At 42.8% G+C, this 22,818-nt stretch overlaps 1 protein-coding gene across 3 annotated transcripts in view; it reads left to right on the top strand.

Moving 5' to 3' along the window:
- ANKRD44 (ankyrin repeat domain 44) overlaps nt 1-22,818 on the top strand; it is a 552,838-nt gene that overhangs the window by 305,348 nt on the left and 224,672 nt on the right. For all 3 annotated transcript variants that reach the window (XR_011364562.1, XM_069983563.1, XM_069983562.1), the window contains exons 11-14: nt 9,369-9,451; nt 11,451-11,514; nt 13,091-13,159; nt 19,405-19,545. Coding sequence is in view for 2 of the 3 variants with exons in the window: in XM_069983563.1 (XP_069839664.1) it covers nt 9,369-9,451; nt 11,451-11,514; nt 13,091-13,159; nt 19,405-19,545 (357 nt within the window). In the remaining variant the exon portion in view is untranslated. The remainder of the gene's footprint in view (nt 1-9,368; nt 9,452-11,450; nt 11,515-13,090; nt 13,160-19,404; nt 19,546-22,818) is intronic.

The raw sequence follows: 22,818 nt of genomic DNA, 5'->3' as shown, positions 1-22,818 counted from the left end.
AGTCTCGCGATACTTCCTAGCTTTTTATACTGGTGGTGGCCCGATCACGTGATGCTTGATAAAGTGGAGTTCCTCCACGAAACGTCGCAGAATCCGGCGTCTACTCCCGCGACGCCGATCACCGATCACCTCCATGAGGACGACAGAGCTCTGATTGAGCCTTAAAGGACTTTTCCGTCTCTCACACAGCATCTGAAGATTATGAGCACGAGTGTTGGGTGATATACAGTGATATACAAAAAGGTTATGATCAAGTATGATCTTTTGACACAGGAGGTGGGGAGAGGGGGTCTCGCTCTGCCAGAATTTCGGCTCTATTTTATATCTGGTGGAGCCCAGAGTCTGGCGAAGTGGAAGGTCTCCCCAATAGTGGAGTATATCCTGAATAGAACTGGGAATAGGGGTAAAGATTGTTTTGAGGTGGTTGAAGCAGGACATTGTGTGGTGGGCACTTAGAGAATTTATCGTATAGAGCACTATTGGATAAAGTATGGAAGGAGGCAAAGAGTCAGGATTTAGCAGGATTTTGGAAAAATAAGGGTTTGAAGTTAGTCTGTCATTTATTTGAGGATGGGGAGAAAATTACATTTGCAGAGGCACAGATAAGATATATATTGAAGGATAGTATCAGTTTTCAGTTTGCTCAATTAAGGCACGCAGTTGGTTGTTCACAGGGAGTTGAATGGAGGAATGTGTATTCACATGAAATAATTGATTTTATATGTTGTTTGAAGTGGGTGGGTAGGTTCCTGCCGAAAATATATAAACTCTTAGTTAAAGAAAAAAAAAATACCACATTTGAATAGGGTTAGGACCAGGTGGGAAGCAGCATTCGGGGGGATTCATGAGACAACATGGAAAGTGATAGTCAGGAATCTAGGGGTGATATCCTGTAGCCCTGCGCACAGAGTGATACACTTTAGGATCTTATACTGGTTATATAGAACACCTAAAACATTGTCTCTGTTTGGAAAAACAAACACATAATGTCTGAAATGTCATCTGGAAGGAGCAGATATGGTTTATTTATTATGGGCCTGTCTGAAGATTGGTCATTTTATTGAGCAAGAGATGGGGATTCTGCTGCATCCTGCGATCTCAATCTTGGAATTGATTCTAGGTGGTTTGGTAGAAGACGGGGAAAATAATTCCCTGTTGAACAAGGTAATGGGGTGTGCCAAAATTTTGATAGCTAGGAGGTGGATGGATTGCTCACCCCCCTCCATTGCTGAATGGAGGAGATGTATCAATAACCTGAAGAACTACGAGGCCATAATGGCTTAGAGTTCCACCAAGGCAATTTAAAATGTAAAGGTTGATGGCTGTTTTTTTTTTTCTTCTCTTCCGTGCAATTAGGGTAGTGGGGGGAGGGGGCTGGGGAAAGTATGGTACATTTAGGTGTTAAATGTCTTATATTGCTATACTGTTTTATGAAGGAAAAGAAATAAAGTAATAAATTTTTTTTAAAAAAAGTGGTTCCCTGATCAGGTGCAATGCAGATTGATCTGGCTGAAGTCACTTCATGTATCTGTATGGTGGAGAAAGGAACTAACAGCTTTCCCACACACTACTGTTTTTAAGTGCATCTGCGTTTGGAGGATGCACATGCAGTTCAGGAGGCAGTCGCCCATAGATCCAGGCTTGGGTCCCTGATGACAAGTGCTATTGACATCCTAGGTAGGTTCTCCTAGTACTTAAACAACTGTGCCAGTAGATGCTACCCCAGCAGCTAAATAGATTCCCCTGTCGGTAACTTTGTTTATGGCTGGCTGCAGCAGAAAGGAGAGTCAAAGGCCAAAGCTCACTGGCAATAGTTTAGTCAGCTTAGTGCTCATGTTGAGGGGAAGATGAGGGAGGACGACAATAAAACTGGGCAGGAGAATTAGATAGGAGGCCAGCCACAGAGGCTAAAAAGGAGGATGAGGGAGAAAGACATGGGGGCTGAGGAGGAGAGCATTAAGGCTGAGGGGAAAGTTTAGAGAACTTTATAGGAGGATGAGGGAGAAGGACACAGAGGCTTATACAGAGGAGGACACCATCCTGCACCTTTAGACTTGGCGTGGGTTGGGGTTTCTCTGACTTATCCTCTTCCTGGAGTAGCTTAACACTGCATAGTGTGTAGAAGTGTTGCTTTCAAGAAACTGGTGTCTGGATCTCCCATGAGTGTCTGCTCTACACAGGAACCTGACTAAGACTGACTAGTTCTGGAGTGGGGACCTGGCAAAGCCAGGGCCCAGTTAGACCAAAGCAGGACCAACTTGTTCTGCGTCCTCTCTGTCTAGTGTGGGTGCATACTTTCTCTAGTAATTAAATAGTTCAGCTAACCCAGCCAGTGCACGACCAAAAACCAGGATATATGGAAGTAAAAGTCGTGGGTCAGCACATCCAGTAAAAGCTTCATCTTTTATTTCTTATTCCATTAAAATAGATATATAAGCAGATACAAAAATAAGAAAAGTACACATCTAACGCGTTTCTGGCTATTCGCTCTTAATCATAGATGAATTGTACATAGGTATGCTGGGATAAATATAGGGGAGATAAGAACATAATCCCTCCCATAAGCACATAATCCCTCCCACGCTACACCTGAATCACATTGCTTTCCTCATAGACATTTAAAGTGAAAAGACATGAAAAAACACATATAAAATACACAGTGCCAAATACACAGTTTTTTTTTTACAAAAATACAAAACACATATTAATAATTCATAATTAAATCCAGTCTATGAGTGAGTCCTTTAGGAGATGAAGAATCCAACATAAGAATCCAACATAGGAATCCAATATCCTTCACGGTTTAAAAGTTTCTGTTTCCTATCACCTCCACATTCCGAGCAAAAAACTCTCTCTATGCCCATGATAGAAAGTGATGAAACATCTCCTGCATGAACAAGAGAAAAATGTTTAGCCACATTTGATGGATTTTTAGCGTTCACATGTGTAGCACCATAGATATGTTCACGTAAATGGTCTTTTAACCTACGGCTAGTGCAACCTACATAACCAATTTCACATGCAGTGCAGAATACATATTAAATTAACCAAGTGGTATTACAATTCACATAACTTTTGATTTTGTATTCTGTATTGTCTACCTTATTTGTAATTATGTTGGTTTGTTTAATGTATTAACAACAATTACATCTTACCCCTCCACATTTGAAATTACCCTTAGTATTTAACCATGTGGGGTTAACAGAATGTGTCCTGACATGAGAGGGTGCCAAAAGGCTACCTAAAGTGGGAGGACGTCTGGTAGAAAAATTACAACTACCCTTTACTATTTGTTTTAATGTACCATCTTTCAATAATGTCCCGTATGTCAGAAAATTGCTGTGAATACATAGTGACAAACGTGGGCTTTCTTGAAAAGTCAGTGGAAGATTGCCGTTTATTGTATAGGAGATCTTTGCAATCTCGCATTTGTGCATTATTATGTGCTCTAACAATGTTATGATCTCTATAACCTCGTTTTTTTAAACGTGCACTCAGATTAGCAGACTCTGCCTCGTAGCTCTGCAAGGAGGAGCGATTCCTGCGCATGCGCACAAATTCGCCCACCGGCAGACTACGAATAGTATGAACAGGGTGGCAGGAATCAACTCTAAGAACAGTATTTCCAGCAGTAGGTTTTCTATAATTATGTGTTTCTATTTTGTCCAAATCAGCTGTTAGTTTTACATCCAAAAAAGAGATACTTTTTCTATCCGACTCATAAGTAAATTTTAAGGATACAGAATTTTTATTGCAATACTCCATTAAATCTGGTATGGCCGCCACATCACCCGCCCATATGATGATGATGTCATCTATGTAGCAGCCATACCAGATAATGGAGTCACAGAACGGATTGGAGGTGTCAAAAATGTACATTTCTTCCCGCCAGGCTACAAATAAATTTGCTAGCACTGGTGAGAATTTGGCCCCCATTGAAGCGCCTTTGCGCTGTAGGTAGTATACCTTATTAAATATAAAGTAATTGTGCCCTAATAAATACTCTACTGCCATTATGATAAATGAAATCAAATCCACATGGTATGTTGAATATTTAAGCAAATGATATAGAAGGGCATCAACTGCTAGCGTATGAGGTATACAGGTGTACAACGATTCAATGTCACTTGTAATCCATGTGTAATTGTCCTGCCACTTGATACCATCAACACTTTTAAGTACATGTTTAGTGTCCTGCAGATACCCAAAGCATCTAGTGACTAAAGGTTGTAAAGTCATGTCTATCCATTCACTTAACCTTTCATTTAAGGAACCGATTCCTGCCACAATTGGTCTCATAGGTGGGGGGAATCGGCCATTATGAATTTTTGGAAGTGAATGAAATATTGGAACTGCAGGATTATCTGGAACCAAATATTCCATCTCTCTTTGTGTAAGAACACCGAGAGCATAGCCCTCCTCCACAATTTTTTTAAGAGTCACACTATACACAGCAGTAGGGTTGGAGGAGAGGACACTATATGTGTTAGTGTCCTTAAGCATATCTTCAATAAGTTGTATATACAGACTTTTATTCATTAGTACTACCGCTCCTCCTTTGTCCACTGAGCGGACTAGCAAATCATCCTTACCCCTAATGCTGTGTATAGCATCCCGTTCAGACTTAGTAAGATTGCCACATTGCGTTTTTGGTTTAATTACTTTTTTATGTAATTTAACCAGCTCCTCCTGAACTAATTGTTGAAAAAGATCTAGTGATTCTGATCTAGCATGAATGGGATAGAACTGGGGATTCTTTACAGTCATTGGAACATGTTTGACACTGCAAGAACCCGAATGGTCCACAGGTTGTTCCAACGACTGCAATGAAGCCAGGGCAACATTTTCAATGAACAGTACAGTATTATCCTTAAAATTCTCAATAGTTTGCATACTCTCTATACTTGAATCATGTACATCATCATTATCATCTAAGGAAAAAAAAATGTTTTTTACAGTGATAAGCCTGGAAAATTTGTTAACATCCATAATAGTACGGTATAAATCAAAATCATATGAAGGGGCAAAATTCATGCCTTTAGCTAAAACACTAACCTCAGAATCAGAAATGATATATGATGATAAATTGATCACATTACAGTCTAATATTTGTTCCTTGGGGTTTTCTCCCGCTGCGGATATCTTTTTACGGTGTTTGCAACCTGCACGTCGTTGTCGCTTTTCCCGTTTTATGGGCGCTGTGTTGGCGTGTTGCGTTTCTTATTGCGGTAGTAAGTATGCAGTTGTGGTGTATCCTGGTTATCAGATTCAGTCTCACCTCCATCCATCTTAGTATCCCGTTCAGTCTCAGTCGAACTAAAACTGACTTTTTTGGGGGGATTTATTTTTAGGATGTTTCTTTTTTAGAATCGGTTTAGGTGTATATGACTCCCATCTTCCCCATTCATATACAGTATTGGTCTCAAAGTCCATGCTGTCACGCTGGAATTTGCTTTTCTTTGTGCTCACGATGATATCCTCTAGAGTAGCAAGTTTCTCCTGGATATTTGTGTCGATATCCTGGAACTCTTGTTGTGTTTTGTAAACTTGTAGATCATCCTGTGTCTTTTTAATATCTTTTCTTAAAGACACAAGAAGTTCCTCTTCATGTGAAACTATTAGTTGCATAAGCTTCAAAGAAGCATCCGTTAGGATAGTATTTCATTTTTCCCAGAAAGTCTCTGTATAAACAGTGGTGGGGATCTTTTTCAGCCGCAAGCCTCGGGGAACCATTTTCTGCTCAATATATTGTTGCATTAGAGCCGAGTCCCACCAGAGCTTCATTTCTTTAGTTAGCAGCTTTTCTAAGTCCCACATAAGTTTAACTAGATCAGCATTACCATTTTGAGGATTCTTGGTTTGTAGTATAGTTTTCATCTTGCCAAGACACTCTGTACGATCATTTACGTCTTTCAGGATATGCAAGTCCAAGTCCTCTGTAGGTGTGCTCATTGTATCTGACCTTTCACTGGGGAGTCACGAGACAAGAGCCATATGTAGAGAATCAAGTAATTAAATAGTTCAGCTCCCCCAGCCAGTGCACGACCAAAAACCAGGATATATGGAAGTAAAAGTCATGGGTCAGCACATCCAGTAAAAGCTTCGTCTTTTACTTCTTATTCCATTAAAATAGACATATAGGCAGATAAAAGAATAAAAAAAAGTACACACTAACGCGTTTCTGGCTATTCGCCCTTAATAATAGATGAATTGTACATAGGTATGCTGGGATAAATATAGGGGAGATAAGCACATAATCCCTCCCACGCTACCCCTGAATCACATTGCTTTCCTCATAGACATTTAAAGTGAAAAGACATGAAAAAACACACATAAAATACACAGTGCCAAACTACAATTTTTTTTTTTTTTTACAAAAATACACAACACATATTATTGTATACTTTCTCTCCCCATGTGACAACTTTCTACAGGTGGTGTAACATTCCCTGTGAGTGGTAGAGAAGAAAGCATAGAAAAGAAATGAGTTATAGGAGGGATAGGTAGAGAAGAAGGTCCTCATTGGTGTACAGATCACAATAAACAATAACCGTTTGGTTACCTGCAGCTGTGCAAAACATAAGTACAGTTACATACAATAGTGACATCTTGTGGCAAAACTTAGGTACTACTTCATCACCATAGTTACTTGAAGTACAGAGTTTTGCGAAGGGTGTAACATACTGGTAACACCCAAAGTTGGACATCACACTATGAATTGTAGTTGCTGCAGTCGTGTAGAGTAAGGAGTGTTACACAGCTGCAGGTGTTCAGAGAATAATAACAGAGGCACAAATAAGTTCAACAAAAAGTAGTTTACAGTATTGCTTTGAAGGACAGTACAAAATCTTACAATCTCTAGAATACTCTTGTTTAAGGCGGCAATCACTCCTGTGGGGGGTATATACACTAGTAATATTTTCACACGCTTATGCAGAATATACACTCACCGGACACTTTATTAGGTACACCTGTCCAACTGCACGTTACCACTTAATTTCTAATCAGCCAATCACATGGCGGCAACTCAGTGCATTTAGGCATGTAGACATGGTCAAGACAATCTCCTGCAGTTCAAACCGAGCATCAGTATGGGGAAGAAAGGTGATTTGAGTGCCTTTGAACGTGGCATGGTTGTTGGTGCCAGAAGGGCTGGTCTGAGTTTTTCAGAAACTGCTGATCTACTGGGATTTTCACGCACAACCATCTCTAGGGTTTACAGAGAATGGTCCGAAAAAGAAAAAACATCCAGTGAGCGGCAGTTCTGTGGGCGGAAATGCCTTGTTGATGCCAGAGGTCAGAGGAGAATGGGCAGACTGGTTTGAGCTGATAGAAAGGCAACAGTGACTCAAATAGCCAACCGTTACAACCAAGGTAGGCAGAAGAGCATCTCTGAATGCACAGTACATCTAACTTTGAGGCAGATGGGCTACAGCAGCAGAAGACCACCCGTTACTAGCATGGTGTACCTAATAAAGTGGCCGGTGAGTGTAGAGTCCACAAGACACTGAGAAGAACTTAATCTTTAGATGACAATAGTTGTTCGTAATACTAGAATACTCTGGTAATATAATAGCAGCTTGAGATATACTTAAGACAATACTGTAGAGTTGAGATACACTTGTGAAGCTGGAAGTTAGTTGAAACGAGTTTTAGTTGTGTAACAAGGTTAGACTAGGATACTGACGGCTACGGATTAGGGGCCTATTCAGATAGGGTGGTCCAGCTGGGCCTGTTAGAGAAAATCCTGAATTCACAAGAAAGGAAATCTGCCTACTCTACCACATGGACGTGGAACAACACGCGATCAGGGAGCTCAGGCCCACCTAGTGGGTGAGAGAGTTATCTGGGAGACCCTCAAGGGACAAGCTGGCAACTTACAGTAGAAGACTCAGCCTTTGCACTTTGCTTAGCTATTGACTCGTTTGGTATCTCAGTTACTTGTAGAATCCTAGCAGAAGAAGAGTAGCAGTAGCAGAAGAAGGTAGCAGAAGAAGAGAAACAGTCCCCCAGCATGAATAGGTTAGTCCCGTCCTTCAACACAGTGCCTAAACACAGTGTTCTAGCTGCACCTTGCTAGGATCTAGTAGTCAGAAGAAATAACAGGAGTCCTGCACAAGGCTCCTGGCGGCAGGCCAGGGGCTGGAAGAATACGCTCAGCAGGCTCTGTGAAGGTACTCTCTCTCTCTCTCTCTCTCTCTCTCTCATACACTGTCAGGAACTTAACCATACCTCAACCCATTACTAGGAGAGGATTGGGCAACAGACCTAAGATAACCCTTTGTGATAGGTGAATACTTCTAAGGTAGCTAGCTCAGGGATTGGTTAGCAGAAATCAGAAGACAGTGACAGGAAATTCACAATCAACAATAGAGACATTGGTTAACTCTTCTATACTTTTGACTCAGCTATACAATAAAACAGACACATCTGGTGGCAGGAGTCACATACTTTAGTCTCAGAGTTTAAACACACATGTAATACAAACCTATTTAGAAAAGACAGTGGACCCACTCTGGGACACTGCAGAGGCATAGCTACCATAGAGGCAGGGTAGGCAGCTGCTATGGGGCCCATGCAGGAGGGGACCCGGGGGAGAAGGTAAGAGCTGTCCTGCTTAACCACTTAATATGGTTAGATACATAGGTGCAGGAGCAAACTACCTTTTGCCTACCCCCTGATGTACTGCTGTGAGTAAGTGACCCAATGTTCAGAAGACAAAGAGATCTCGGCTTCACTGCTCTGATAAGCCCTGACCTCTGTTCTCAGCAGCCTGCAGAACTCCGCGCCAAGGTCAGGGGTTATCAGTGCACCAGCACTAAAGCAGATATCTCTTTGTCTTCTGAACATTGGGTCACTTACTCACAGCAGTACATAAGGGGTTAAGCAAAGGTAGTTTTCCCCTGCACCTATGTATCTAACCATAAGGGCTCCTAATGGGCCCTTATAGTTAAAAACAGTGAAATGACAGAGCAAGCAGCCATTGGCTCTCTGCTCTGCCAGTCACTCTTGTGGCTGGCCATAGTAGATTTTATTTTTTGGCCACATCACAGAGTATATATGTGCAGTGCTGCTTTGCGTTGTAGGTGGGGGTGGGATGGCCCCTTACAATTTTTTGCTGCAATCTTTTGAGAATCCTAGCTACGCCCCTGAGAGGAGGCCACAGAATCTGAGAAGGAGGACCCTGGAAAACTATTAATTCCAAAATAATAATTCCAATGATGACATTTTGCATGTCCCTTTAAAATAAATGGTAAATTTAGAAAGCCTTCAGGAATTCAGGGGGAAAGGAAAGGTCCAGACCCCCTCCTCCCCCAATCAGTACACCACTGTAGCTTAACAACTATTATCTTTTTTCTACATTTCAGAAGTGGAGTCCATGGTATGTTTCCGTTGCACTTCGCAAATTTGTATGCGCATTCAGAGTGCTGTAAAAGGCTTTTGTCATCAGGTATGGTATTCTGACATCAGCATGTTATCAGCCTTTTTTTCTGCATTTATTCAGCAAGGTATTCAAAGAAGGAAAGCTATGTGTCATAAGGCATAGTACAACCCAAAACATACAGCTAATAAAAACTCATCTTTATGAAGCAATAATATGTTCCCAATCACAAATTCATATGCATAATAGCCAACATAAACTTACATTCCCAGCACCATCAGTAGCCTCCTATTTATTGGGAGCCTACCCCACTCACTGTGTCAACGTTCAAGACAAAGGTTTCCTACAATAATAGGCCCCAAATGTGGAAAAAATACATCTAGCGCTATTATATCATCCAGACCTGCAGGGAAGACAGATAATACCCCACGTGTATCGCTCCACCCAGTGGCGTAGCTATAGGGGTTGCAACGGTGGCCATGGAAACCGGGCCCCTAGCTACAGGGGGCTCGCTGGGCTCCCTCGCCACTTCCTGCCTCTCTGCAGTCCTCCCGAATCAGCTGTGATAATGGCAGCCGATTAGGGAGAACTGCACTGAGCCAGGCTGCCTAACGCTGCGCTGTGGGGTCCTAAGTCCTCCCCATCACCAGTTTCCTGCTGCACTCTGCACTCCGTGAGAGGAAAGAGGAAGCAGGAGGAGGGGGGCATGGAGCTGCTGATAAAGTTTCCTCATTTAAGTAAGTGTCTGTGTGCTGAGTGTGTGTTTCTATCTGTGCTGTGTGCTGAGTGTGGCTGTCTGTGTGCGCTGAGTGTGGCTGTCTGTGTGGGCTGAGTGTGGCTGTCTGTGTGCGCTGAGTGTGGCTGTCTGTGTGCGCTGAGTGTGGCTGTCTGTGTGCGCTGAGCGTGGCTGTCTGTGTGCGCTGAGTGTGGCTGTCTGTGTGCGCTGAGTGTGTCTGTCTGTGTGTGCTGAGTGTTTCAGCGACGGGTCCCGCATCGAGGCGCTCCGGTCCCCGATTCCCGGCCGCTTCCTGGTGTCTGACGCGGGCCCAAGACAATACGTCTCAGGTCCGCTCAGCCAGTCCGTGACAGGCGGGATTTGTTTCAAGTCCGCTCAGATCCCGCCTCTGTCACTGACTGGCTGAGCGGACCTGAGACGTATCGTCTCGGGCCTCATCAGACACCAGGAAGCGGCCGGGGGCCAGAGCGCCGCGATGCCGGACCTGCCGCTGGAACCGGGGAGGTGAGTGGACGTCGTTTCCCTCAGCCACCTCCTCCCCGGTCCCAGGAAAAAAATGCCCCCCCCCCCCCCGCTGGAGTACCCCTTTAATTGCAGCCGATTTCACGCTTCAAGTTTCGCACTGAAATCCGCTGCTATTCCCAGCACTGTTATTTTGAAAAGGTACATATTCCGCTGTGAGTATGTAAAGCACCATCACCCTGAACCCACGGTGTCCCGATCTGCGCCCTGGCTTGCTTCTGTGGCTCCTGGCAACCTGACTTCCCACTTAACCAATCAGTGCGCTGTACTGCCGCAGCCACTGATTGGTTGAGCGGGACATCAGGATGCCAAGAGCCACAGAAGCAGGCCGGAGCGCAGACAGGTAAAGTATTCACAGGGCCTCAGCGGGTTAAGAGGGATGGCACTAGACATACTTTTAGCGGAATCACTTGCCTCCTTCTCCTTCTGTTTCCCTCCCATTATTGGCAGCTAGTTTTTTAGGTTACAGACCACCTATTCGCTCATAGGCCACTTGAGATCCACTGATTGCCTTGTTGGCCATTCCAAGCCAATATGATGATGCATTATCATTTCCTTGCATTGTGCGCTCACTGCACTTCACAGCCAGTGACTGTCCCAGGGCAGTAAGTACTGTACATCATGAAGAAATACTTGGAAGAGGCCACTGCTAGGATGTAGAAAAGACAAACCCACTAAGGATATAGGCACATCAGGCATTTGCCAGAAATGCAAATGGACAGTCTGGACTTGCTTCATTCCTACTTATGTTCATTTCAAGTTAAAATGATCTTATTGTAATGTGAATCATTTTCTGTTGTGTCTTACCAGGTTTTGAAATAAATGCTCCAGATAACTTTGGGCGAACATGCCTTCATGCTGCAGCTTCAGGAGGGTGAGTAGGTTTAGAATATACAGTATATAAGCATATATGAATGTTAAATGGCAGAATGCAGAAATGGCAGAATGGCAGAATGCAAGCAGAATTCAAGCAGAATGCAAGTAGAATTTAAGCCCACATTGACTTCTATAGGACTCCTCTAGCAGAATCTGCCCAAAGAATTGACATGTCAATTCTTTGGGCAGAAAGCAGATCGGTGGTAGAAATGTCTGCTCTGAAATTCTGCAGTGTGAACAACAGAGTGGAAATCCTATTGAACACAATGGGACATTGCTCTGTTTATATTTTACGGGAGGAATTTCAAGCTGAAATAAGAGCGGATTCCTCTTCAATTCCTCAATTATTCCTCATTGTGCACATACCCAGGCCCTGTTCATACTGAGCAATAACAGCGGAATTCCACGGCGGAGCTCTTCGCCGCAGAATCCTGCTGTGCTCTGTGTCCTGCTTTGAGTGAATGAGGGGGTGCGCGCTCGTCCGCTTCCTCTCCTCTCCGCTCAAAGAAATGACATGTAACTTCTTTGAGCAGAGAGCGGCGGCAGTGGAGGATCGTGCGCCCTCTCATTCACCCAAAGCAGGACACTGAGCACGGCGGAATTCTGCGGCGGAACTTCTTGCTCAGTGTGAACGGGGCCTTTGGGCAGAAAGCGAATCAGCTGCAGAAAATTCTGCAGTGTGAACAACAGAGCAAAAATCCCGTTAAACATTGCTCTGTACATATCCCTTTGCTCTGTACATATTTTACAGGAGTTATTTTAAGCTGAAATAAAAGTGGATTCCCCTTCAATTCCTTGCCTAATTCTTCACCTATTCCTCAGTGTGAACCCAGCCATAGGGTATATGCACACTGAGCAATTCTCGAGGAATTGTAGCTGAAAGATTTCTGCTTGACATTCCTCGCCTATTTTGCTCTGGCAGAATACGAGCTGATTCCGCACGGAATTCCGGGCGGGAAATTTACTCTGTGTGCATGGGCAGTTGGAAATCCCATTGTTCTCTATGGAAAGGAGCAATGTTGCATTTACATGGGAGGAATTCTGCACTCTTTTTGCGGCGGAATTCAGGCGAAATTCCGCTAGAATTGCTTAGTGTGCATATACCCAAATTCTGCAGTGTGAACAACAGAGCAGAAATACCATTGAACACAATGGGACATTGCTCTGTTCATATTTTACGGGAGGAATTTCAAGCTGAAATAAGAGCGGATTCCTCTTCAATTCCTCACCTTTTCCTTAGTGTGCACATACCCTCATTGTGCGACAATGTTCTACTATGGGTGGATTGATATTGAATGTTTATCAAGTGCTTCTCTTATGCTAGTTGATCTAGTAGGTAGGAGACATATTAGTGCTTCTTTTATTTTACCAACCAATTACTTTAAATCCACTTCTGGTTTTGGTTCAAAAACTGCATTGGCAGTTTAAAAAAAAAAACTGCCATGTGTGAAACCAGCTTTACAGCTATACTGCTTGTTCTCTATTGCGTACTTTGCAATAACTGCCCAACTTATTATTTTCAAACAGTGAGTCCACCTTTACTTCTATTGACATCAATATAATTTATTTTACAGGAACATGGACTGTGTTAAACTTTTACAGAACCTTGGAGCAGACTTGTCTAGGAAGGACAAGTTTGGTCGGTAAGAGCAACAAGCTTTTGTTCTTCCTACATTGACGGCATTTAAAAACCTTTTCTCAAACTAAGATCGTAATGAATTGTACTATCCTCTGTCTTTAATGGGTACAGTTCAGCCTTCCTCCCAAATATATGGCCAGGGGCATAGCTAATGTCTCTTGGGCCCTGGTGCAAGAGGTCAACTTCACTGATCAAAGTTCTTCCCTTTTCATCTTCTTCTTTATCCGTCCTGGGCCATTTTGAGAACTTTTCTGAGCCACGAATCCACAGAATCTGCCAGAAAGACATATTAGGCTCCTCACTCTGGCACCATCCTCATCTCTCTAAAAACCGCACATCTGTATTGGCCCCTTTACGCCCTCATTTAGTAGGTATGCTGACTCTATGTGACCCCCCTTATAGTATATGCCCCCCCTCTGTGTAGTCCACTATAGAACATGCATCCCTCTGTGAATGCCCTTTTGTATACGCCCCCATGTTATCCCCCTTATAGATGCCCCCCCTTGTGATCCCCCTTATAGATTGCCCGCCTTGTGATCCCCCTTATAGATGGCCCCCATGTTATCCCCCTTTATAGATGGCCCCCATTTGATCCCCCTTATAGATGGCCCCCATTTGATCCCCCTTATAGATGGCCCCCATTTGATCCCCCTTATAGATGGCCCCCATTTGATCCCCTTTATAGATGCCACCCATGTTATCCCTCTTATAGATGCCACCCATATTTTCCCCCTTATAGGGGGAATGCTAGTGAGGCTCAAAGAGACCAATCACAGAGGTTGATGGTCAGTTTTTTAGCTTTGAAATACATTACTGCTAAGAAGCATGGGATGGTGGCTCAAGCTCCAGTTGGCCTAGCGTCCCAGCCTCCTGATTGACCAACATCACCTATCACAGGGACGGGCTACTTATCAGACACATAGAAGAGGAAAGGCGTGAAGGAGACAGACCAAGTAAATTCCTGGCAATATCCAAGTGTTGATGGACACAACTAGAATAAACATATTAGCGTGCAGCAAACCATGTCCAGAATTCAAATTAATCTAGGAAGCAAGTGAACTATGAAAAAATACTTAGACTAATATTTTTTGAACAATATACACACTAGATGAAGAAAATTTTTAAACACTTAAAAAAGATTATAAAGAAAAGAATAACATAACTGTTGCTGTATCCCTCACTGTTACCTTAATTGGCTCTTTGTGAGATTTTTTTTACATGGTGGGAGGTCGGATAACAAGTCGAGCAAGGCAGAGGGATTAGGAACAGGGAATGCAGGAATAGACAGGGGAACTGGGATCAGGTGATTGAACCTAATTAGCCAGCGCTGAGACAAGGCCTCAGCTTTGTTTTATGCTAACCAAGAGCCCGGTCTGGATCCCAATTGGACCAGTGCTCTGATCATTCAGGTTGCAGACAGGCAGAGAAATCTGTCAATCACACAGACAACACAGGTGCAATAATCAAGTCCAGAAGCTTCTTAGCTTAACTCCTGCATAGCCGGAAGCAGAAAAGCAATCAGGTGTGGCACACAAAAGCAAACACCAGGCCCAGTTCTCACCAGGCTACTGCACATTCCTTGACATATGCTCTGTCACTATGTTTTTAGAATTAATCTCAAGTAGAAATGCAAGATACCATAAGAATCAACCTTAAAGGGGAAAGACCTATGGAGTTAGACACAGAATACATTGACCCATCAATTAAAGAAGTACTCCGGGCAAAACATATTTTTAAATATGTCATTACATAAGGAAAGCTATACAAATCCCTAATATACATGTATTATGGGAAATGCACATATAGTGCTATTTCCCTCAATTTAGTAGATCAGGCAGGCTCAATTTCTCTAAAAATCATGACGTCATATCTCAAGCCGCTTGTTCCGACAGGGTCCAGCAGGGGGCGCGCTATATGTAGAAGAACAGAAGTCCCAAGATACTAGTGACCACAGTTCTACTGCGGTTTACAGCAGTGCTTTCTTATAATGATGCTGTGTCAGTAGCTGTGTTAGGCTGTTCGTTTTAGGTGATAAAAAGGCACCTCAGCCCCATGCTCATTCCTTGCAGGGATGCCGCTGCTGGGTTTTTTTTTTCCCGGACCCTCTCTCTTCTCCCGGCGTGCAAAGCCATGCAAAGAGGCAGTTTTCTTAGGGATGGTGCCGGGCTGAGTACTTCTGCTCTGATGTTACCGCAACCGCTGATCCGACATATCTGTATTATAAAGAGACCCTGGGTACTCCGTGTGTGTCCAGACATAGCTGGCCGGCACCATGCCTCCTGGTAACCAACCATAAGGGGCCCGGAAGAACACTCAGCAACGGCGTCCCTCTCTGCTTTTCCTGTGCTGCTCCATAGGTCTTTCTGTAGCAGTTCCTGTAAATAAAGAGAAATGTAATTGGAGGGATTTCTACCAAACTTAAATATTGATAGTTTGACAATAGGGGTGTTCAGTGCACTTCTGCAGAAATGTAGAAATAGTAGGATCTCAAGATCACTCCTAAAAATGATTACTGTAAATAGTTAAAAATGTGTTGCATAACTTTATGCACAAAGAAAGAAAAAACAGAACAAATGGCGCTGCATAGCTAGAGCATTGTTGTTTTGGAAATCAAAAGTGCACGCGCACCTGTTGTGGTTGTACATACAAAGGTATGACTCTGTCAACCTCCCGAGGGTCCTTTTTGGTTCCTGTTGTAGAAATCACAATTTTGTAGAACAATGGTGAATCACATGGCACCAAAATTCTTTTTGAAAACCAGGTTCAAACCTCCTAATTCAGAAGAAGACGCTGTCAGGCTTTTTGCAGATTAGTATCCCTCTTTATTGTGTAGATGTTATGCATTTCGAGTTTCCACCGCCCCCTCCATCAGTAAAAGCAATATCAATATAGGACATGTGTAGAAAAATGTAAACGGAAATAACTTATTCATGTTTCATTCTAAGGTTATGTTCGCATTACTTAAGTTAAGTTAAGGAACTTACGTAGTTCTGCAGGCTAAGGGAATCCTGGCTGTAGTGTATACACTCCACACTTGTGTGCAGTGGGGAATTCGGGAATGCGGGAGCATCCGTATGTGTGTGCTCATCTGAATTCAGCGACAGTGAAGATCATCCAGCCGAGTCACGGAACGGCCGGTATCTCATGTTATGTGAACATGGCCTAAGACAGTGTAAAAGCTCAAAAGCCCTTATTGTGACTCTAACATGATCTACATCTTTGGCTGTAGATTCAAAGGTGTACAGTAGATCAGGGGTGTCAAACTCAGGCCCTCCAGCTGTTTCAGAACTACAATTCCCATCATGCCTGGACAGCCAAAGCTAAATCTTGGGGCACCGAAGGCCTAACTACTAAATGGATGCACAGAGAAGCTGAACTTCAATATGAAGGTACAGAGGGGCCTGACTACTATATGGGGGAGCGCACAGGGAGGGTCTATCTTCTATATGGAGGTAAAGGGGTTGATAATCTACTATGTTAGGGTATAGATGGTGGCCTTTTTACTGTATGTGAGCATAGAGCAACTCTGCGTTCTATATGAGGGCTAAAACTGTGTCTAAATACTACATGTGGGCATAAAGTGGGCAACCGTGTAGAGCAATACACATAGGAATGGTGCCTTAGTGAGATGCCTAAAATGTTTGTCTGGTAGAGATGAGGCATCGCCAGGAGAAGTCTTCATGATGGCCGAGCCAGACAGAGGTAAAAGAAAAAGTAAACCATGTAGAAAACACGTCATTACATTTCATGCAGATAAGACGCCCCTGTGCTTTGTCTGTCCAAGCAAGATGGGAATTGTAGTTTTAAAAAATCTGGAGGGCTGTGAGTTTGACACCCCTGGTATTAGTCATTAGGTTGTGATGATGGTAGTAGTCATGGTGTTGAGGTATTACTCGTAAAATTGGATAGATGGATATTTAGAAAATAGCGCCATAGCGGCCCATATGTTGTTTGTGGTTTTACAACGTTTTTCCATTCTCATTTAGTGGAACTGAGCTGCACTACCACACTCAGACTTTGGAGGAGGGTGTAGTGCTGTTTCTGGAAGAAAAAAAAACAGATATGTTTTTGTAATGCTGAATAACCCCTTTAATTTTTACATGGTTATATGTGAAATATAGAAAGTCTTTTCCACTGTTCTCAGTCCTTGTTCACTATGAGTAATAAAGCAGAATATACCCTTTATTATTTAAAAAGCATTGTCATCTACTGAGGTTCCCTATGGGTAACATAATCGGTTGGGGCCCACTGAGACTCACTCGTCCCCCCTAGGATGAACCCCTAGCAACGCCCCTGGACAGGCTGGTTTAGTGTACTTCAGAGGGGTTAAGTACACAGGGTAACCAAAAACCTACAACCTCTTAGGACATGACAGCTAACCCTCTGCACACATTAAGGAATCACTCCCCTATAGTCAGTTTTAATCTAAGTCTGAGTAATTTTGATCGCTAGGCTGATGAATTTAGGGTGCCTTTACACAGAGATTTATCTGACAGATTATGGAAGCCAAAGCCAGGAATGGATTTGAAAAGATGATAGATCCCACTCTTTCCTTCATGACCTGATCTCTGTTTATAGTCTGTTCTTGGATTTGGCTTAAAAAATCTGTCAGATAAATCAATCTGTGTAAAGGCACCTTTAGATAGCAACTGTTCACTGAATTGCAGTACTGTGATTAAAAAATCTGGGCATACGAGAAAAAAAGATGAGAAACATTTTGTCTTTTCAATTTGGCTCAATGGCAGATTAAATCAAGGTTACTGTTTAAAAGAGTATCCAGTATTCAGAGGGGTTGCTAGACACAGGCCTGTTATGTCATTTGCAAAACCTATGCAATTACTTGGTATGAGAGAGATATCTAAAGCCCAGTTCTAACTGGCTTGAACACTCTGTACCTAAAGGTACTCATAGCTGTAGTAGCTATTTGTAATGCAGTAATGCAGACAAATTCAATGATCTTGACATTAAAGCGACTCTTTACCCACAATCTGACCCCCCAAACCACTTGTACCTTCTGATAGTTGCTTTTAATCCAAGATCTGTCCTAGGGTCTGTTCGGCAGGTGATGCAGTTATTGTCCTAAAAAACAACTTTTAAACTTGCAGCCCGTGCCAAACGTTAGTATCTGTGCCATAACTTTGCACCACCACTTCATCCCTCCTCCCCACTCTCTTCATCATTAGAAATGCCACTGAAACATTTACTCCTGTCTGAACAATGCACAGCTGCCGGGCTAACACAGCTGATGAATAGGAGGCAATCTGCCTGGAGCATTCCTAAAGATGATGAGGGTGGGGAGGAGGGACAGAGAGGTTGTGCCAGGCTAATGCATACACAATCTAGGCCATGCCCGTTGGGCACTGGGCTGCCAGTTTAAAAGTTGTTTTTTAGGACAATGACTGGTTTGGGGGGGTCAGATTGTGGGTACAGAGTCGCTTTAAGGCTCTCTGGGGGCCTTATCATCACTTTCAGTACATATTGTGCCTTTAGGTATAAAATAGGCCCCTCTTTCCCCACTCCTCTGCCCGTCACCTTGCCTCGCCTCTAGGTCGGGTCGGAATCCAATATATATGAGTCCTAGATTACTGCTAAGGAGCACTCATACAACTTCTCTTTTCAGAGACAAGAACACAGCAACAAGGCCAAGTTCTCTCTATTCCAAGAAAAGCCCACTCAAAAGTCTTATCAGGTCCTAGACTACATTTTAAAGAGTTACAATGGTCTGTCTGGGCCTTTTCTCCCATAGGGATGGAGCGGATGTCTCTTTCTCTCTCCAGTGTCATCTCTAGCTGTACTCCCCTCACTAGCTGAACTGGTACTCTCACTGACCTCCTTCTTCTCAGTCTTTCTCCCCTCCAACTGAAATAGCTTCCTGCGACAGGTTAAATATGGAGCAGATTTGCATAACTCTTCCCTCCGTCTGGAAACTTTCCTGTAACATCCAACAGTAGTAGTGATTTAAGGAGTCAGTATGTGTAACTGTTAACTGAACAACTGGGGGGGGGGATTTACTTTGTAACCCATTGTCTGCCTGCCAGGTACACTAGAACAGAGAAATACCATAAATTACATTATAATATATTGTTATAAATAACAATAATTTTCCTACATGAAACATTACAGGTGCACATGGGCTATCCTTATAAATAGTACAAATTTAAATTCTCTGCATATAGTGTATTTTATATGAAGTATAGCGTGACTCCAGCATAAGTCTGCTTGTTTTTTTTTGTTTTTGTTTTTATTCAGGACACCACTCCATTACGCATCTGCTAATACCCGCTTTTTGTGTGTTGAAGCTTTGGTAAAAGCTGGAGCAAGTGTTAATGAAACTGATGATTGGGGAAGAACTTCCTTGCATTATGCAGCTGCTTCTGAGATTAACAGAAGGTAGGAACAACTTTTGTTAAATATTAGTGATGAGCGAGTACTAAAATGCTCGGGTGCTCATTACTTGAGATTAATATTTCCTGATACTCGGGTGCTCATTTCGAGTAACGAACCCCATTAAAGTCAATGGGAAACTCAACCTTAGAAAATGATGGAAACACCAGGGAAATGGACAGGAAACAGCAGGGGCAGCATGTATGGATGCCTCTAAGGCTGCCTAATTGCACCATTATGCCAAATTCTGGGCAACAGCCTGGTTAAAACAGAGGTAGGCATATGAACCACCAAAAAACTCAGCCTGACACAGCATGGCAGTGAGAACACAGTGAACCATTCAAACAGAGGTAGCACATGATGAACCACCCAAAATTTTGCCTGACACAGCATAGCGGTGAGGACACAGAGAACCATTAAAACAGAGGTAGCATATAAACCACCCCAAAATTTAGCCTGACACAGCATGACAGTGAGAACACAGGGAACCATTTAAACACAGGTAGCATACGAGCCACCCAAACACTTTGCCTGACACAGCATGGCGGTGAGGACACAGCGAACCATTAAAAGAGAGGTAGCATATGAACTACCCCAAAATTTACCCTGACTTAGCATGGCAGTGAGGACACAGGGAACCATGCAAATCCAGGTAGCATATGAACCACCCAAAAACTTTGCCTGACACAGCATGGTGGTGAGGACACGGAGAACCATTAAAAAAGAGGTAGCAAGTGAGCTTCCCAAAAATTAGGCCTGACAAAGCATGGCGGTGAGGACACATGGAACCATTCAAACAAAGGTAGCATATGGACCACCCAAAAACTTAGCATGACACCACTGACCCAGACCAAGATGGACAATACAATCATCCAATAAAAATAGCCGGATTATGGCTAGATTTAGCCTCACACCCTCATGCAGTTGTGCGTGAGAGGCATATCATTGGAGGTAGGGACGAAGAATAACAATACAGTCTTCTTTAGAGGCCACGGAATTTGAATGACTACACTTTCAATCCTTTAACCCCTTAAGGAGAGAGCCTGAAATGGCCTTAAGGACAGAGACAAATTTTATGAATTTGACCAGTGTCACTTTATTCATTAATAACTTCGGGTTGCTTTTACCTATCCGGCCGATTCTGAGATTGTTTTCTCGTGACATATGGTACTTTACATTTCTGGTAGAATGGAGTCGATACTCATAACGAATCTTTATGAAAAACACCAAAATAACGTGAAAAATGTGAAAAAATGCATTTTTACAACTTTGAAACCTTTCTGCTTATACAGAAAATGGTTAAGCCACATAAATTATATATTAAATAGCATTAGCAACATGTCTACTTTATGTTGGAGGCATTTATTAAACAATATTTAATTTTTTTAGACAATAGAAAGCTTATAACATTAGCAGCAATTTTCCAAATTTTCAGTACAATTTCAAAATCAGATATTTTTAGGGACCTGTTCAGGTTTAAAATGTATTTCAGGGGACTGTATGTTAGAAAGCCCCACAAAGCACCCCATTTCAGAAACTGCACCCCCCAAACTCTGCAAAAGCACATCCAGAAAGTTTTTAACCCTTTAGGGGAGTCACAGAAACAAAAGCTAAGTGTGTAAGAAATTTGAAAATTTTTATTATCTGTGCAGAGATTTTATTGTAATCCAATATCTTTCATAATGATAAACCTATTAGCAGAGAAATGCACCCCAATATTGATTGCTCCGTTTCTGCAGTTTATAGAAATACCCCATATGTGGCCCTTTTGTGCTATTTGACGCAACCACAAGCCTCAGATATAAGGGAGCGCCCAGTGAATTTCAACGCCTCCGTTATATTTGGTCATTTTTGACCGTACCACTTCAGGTTGGCAGAGGCTCTGGGGTGCCAAAACCTAAAAAACACCCCTAAAGGGACACCATTTAGAAAACTGCACCCCTCAAGGAATGTAACAAGGGGTGCGGTGAGCATTTGGACCCCACAGGTGATTCACAGATTATCAGAACAATGTGGTGTAAAAAAGGAAAAATTCTATTTTTTACACTAAAATGTTGTTCTAGCCTTCATTTTTCATTTTTACAAGGGGATAAAAGAAAAAAAAAAACACCAAAAGTGTACTGCAGTTTCTCCCGAGTACGGAAATACCCCACATGTGGACATAAAGTGCCAAGCGGGCGCAGGACGAGCCTCCAAAGGGAAGGAGAGCAAATTGGCCTTTGCAAGCTGGATTTTACTGGAATGGATTACAAGGGTCATGTCGCATTTACAGAGCCCTCGTGCTGCCAAGACACTGGAAACCCCCCACAAGTGACCACACTCTGGAAACTACACCCCTCAAGGAATCTAACAAGGGGTGCAGTAAGCATATGGACCCCACTGGTGACGGGCACAAATGTGGAACAATGTGACGTGAAAGGGAAAATTTTCATTTTTTCACTTTCACGGCACAAATGTGGCCATCATCAAGGGGTCCATATCATCACTGCACCCCTTGTTAGATTCCTTGAGGGGTGTAGTTTCCAGAATGGGGTCACTTGTGGGGGGTTTCCAGTGTTTTGGCAGCACAAGGGCTCTGTAAATGCGACATGACGTTCATCATCCATTCTGGCCACATCCAGCCTCCAAAATCCAAATGGCGCTCCTTCCCTTTGGAGGCTTGCTCTGCGCCCACATGGCACTTTATGTCTACATGTGGGGTATTTACTGACACAGGGGGAATTGCTCTACACATTTTGTGTGTTTTTTTCTCTTTTAACCTCTTGTGAAAATGAAAAATTTAAGGCTAAACCAACATTATAGTGTAAAAAATGTAATATTTAATTTTCACGCCATATTGTTCCACATTTGTGCCCGTCACCAGTGGGGTCCATATGCTCACTACACCCCTTGTTACATTCCCTGAGGGGTGTAGTTTCCATAACGGGGTCACTTGTGGAGGGTTTTAACTGTCTTGGCAACACAGAGGCCTTTTAAATGCAACATGGCCCCTCGAAATCTATTCCAGCCAAATCCAGCCTCCAAAAACCAAATGGCGCTTTATGTCCACATGTGGGGTATTTCCGTACTCAGGGGAAATTGCTCTACACATTTCGTGTTTTTTTAAAATCTTTTAACCCCTTGTGAAAATGAAAAAATCAAGATCAATGATTTAGTGTAAAAATTTAACATTTCTTATACTAAATGTTGGTCTAGCCTTGATTTTTTCCTTTTCCACAAGGGGTTAAAAAAGAAAGTGAACACAAAACATGTAGCGTAATTTCCCCTGAGTACGAAAAT

Source organism: Dendropsophus ebraccatus, chromosome 9 (assembly GCF_027789765.1).
Source record: "Dendropsophus ebraccatus isolate aDenEbr1 chromosome 9, aDenEbr1.pat, whole genome shotgun sequence".
NCBI classification, from domain to species: domain Eukaryota; kingdom Metazoa; phylum Chordata; class Amphibia; order Anura; family Hylidae; genus Dendropsophus; species Dendropsophus ebraccatus.
Note: the sequence above shows the minus strand (reverse complement) of the source record. Positions and strands in the feature narration are given on the sequence as shown.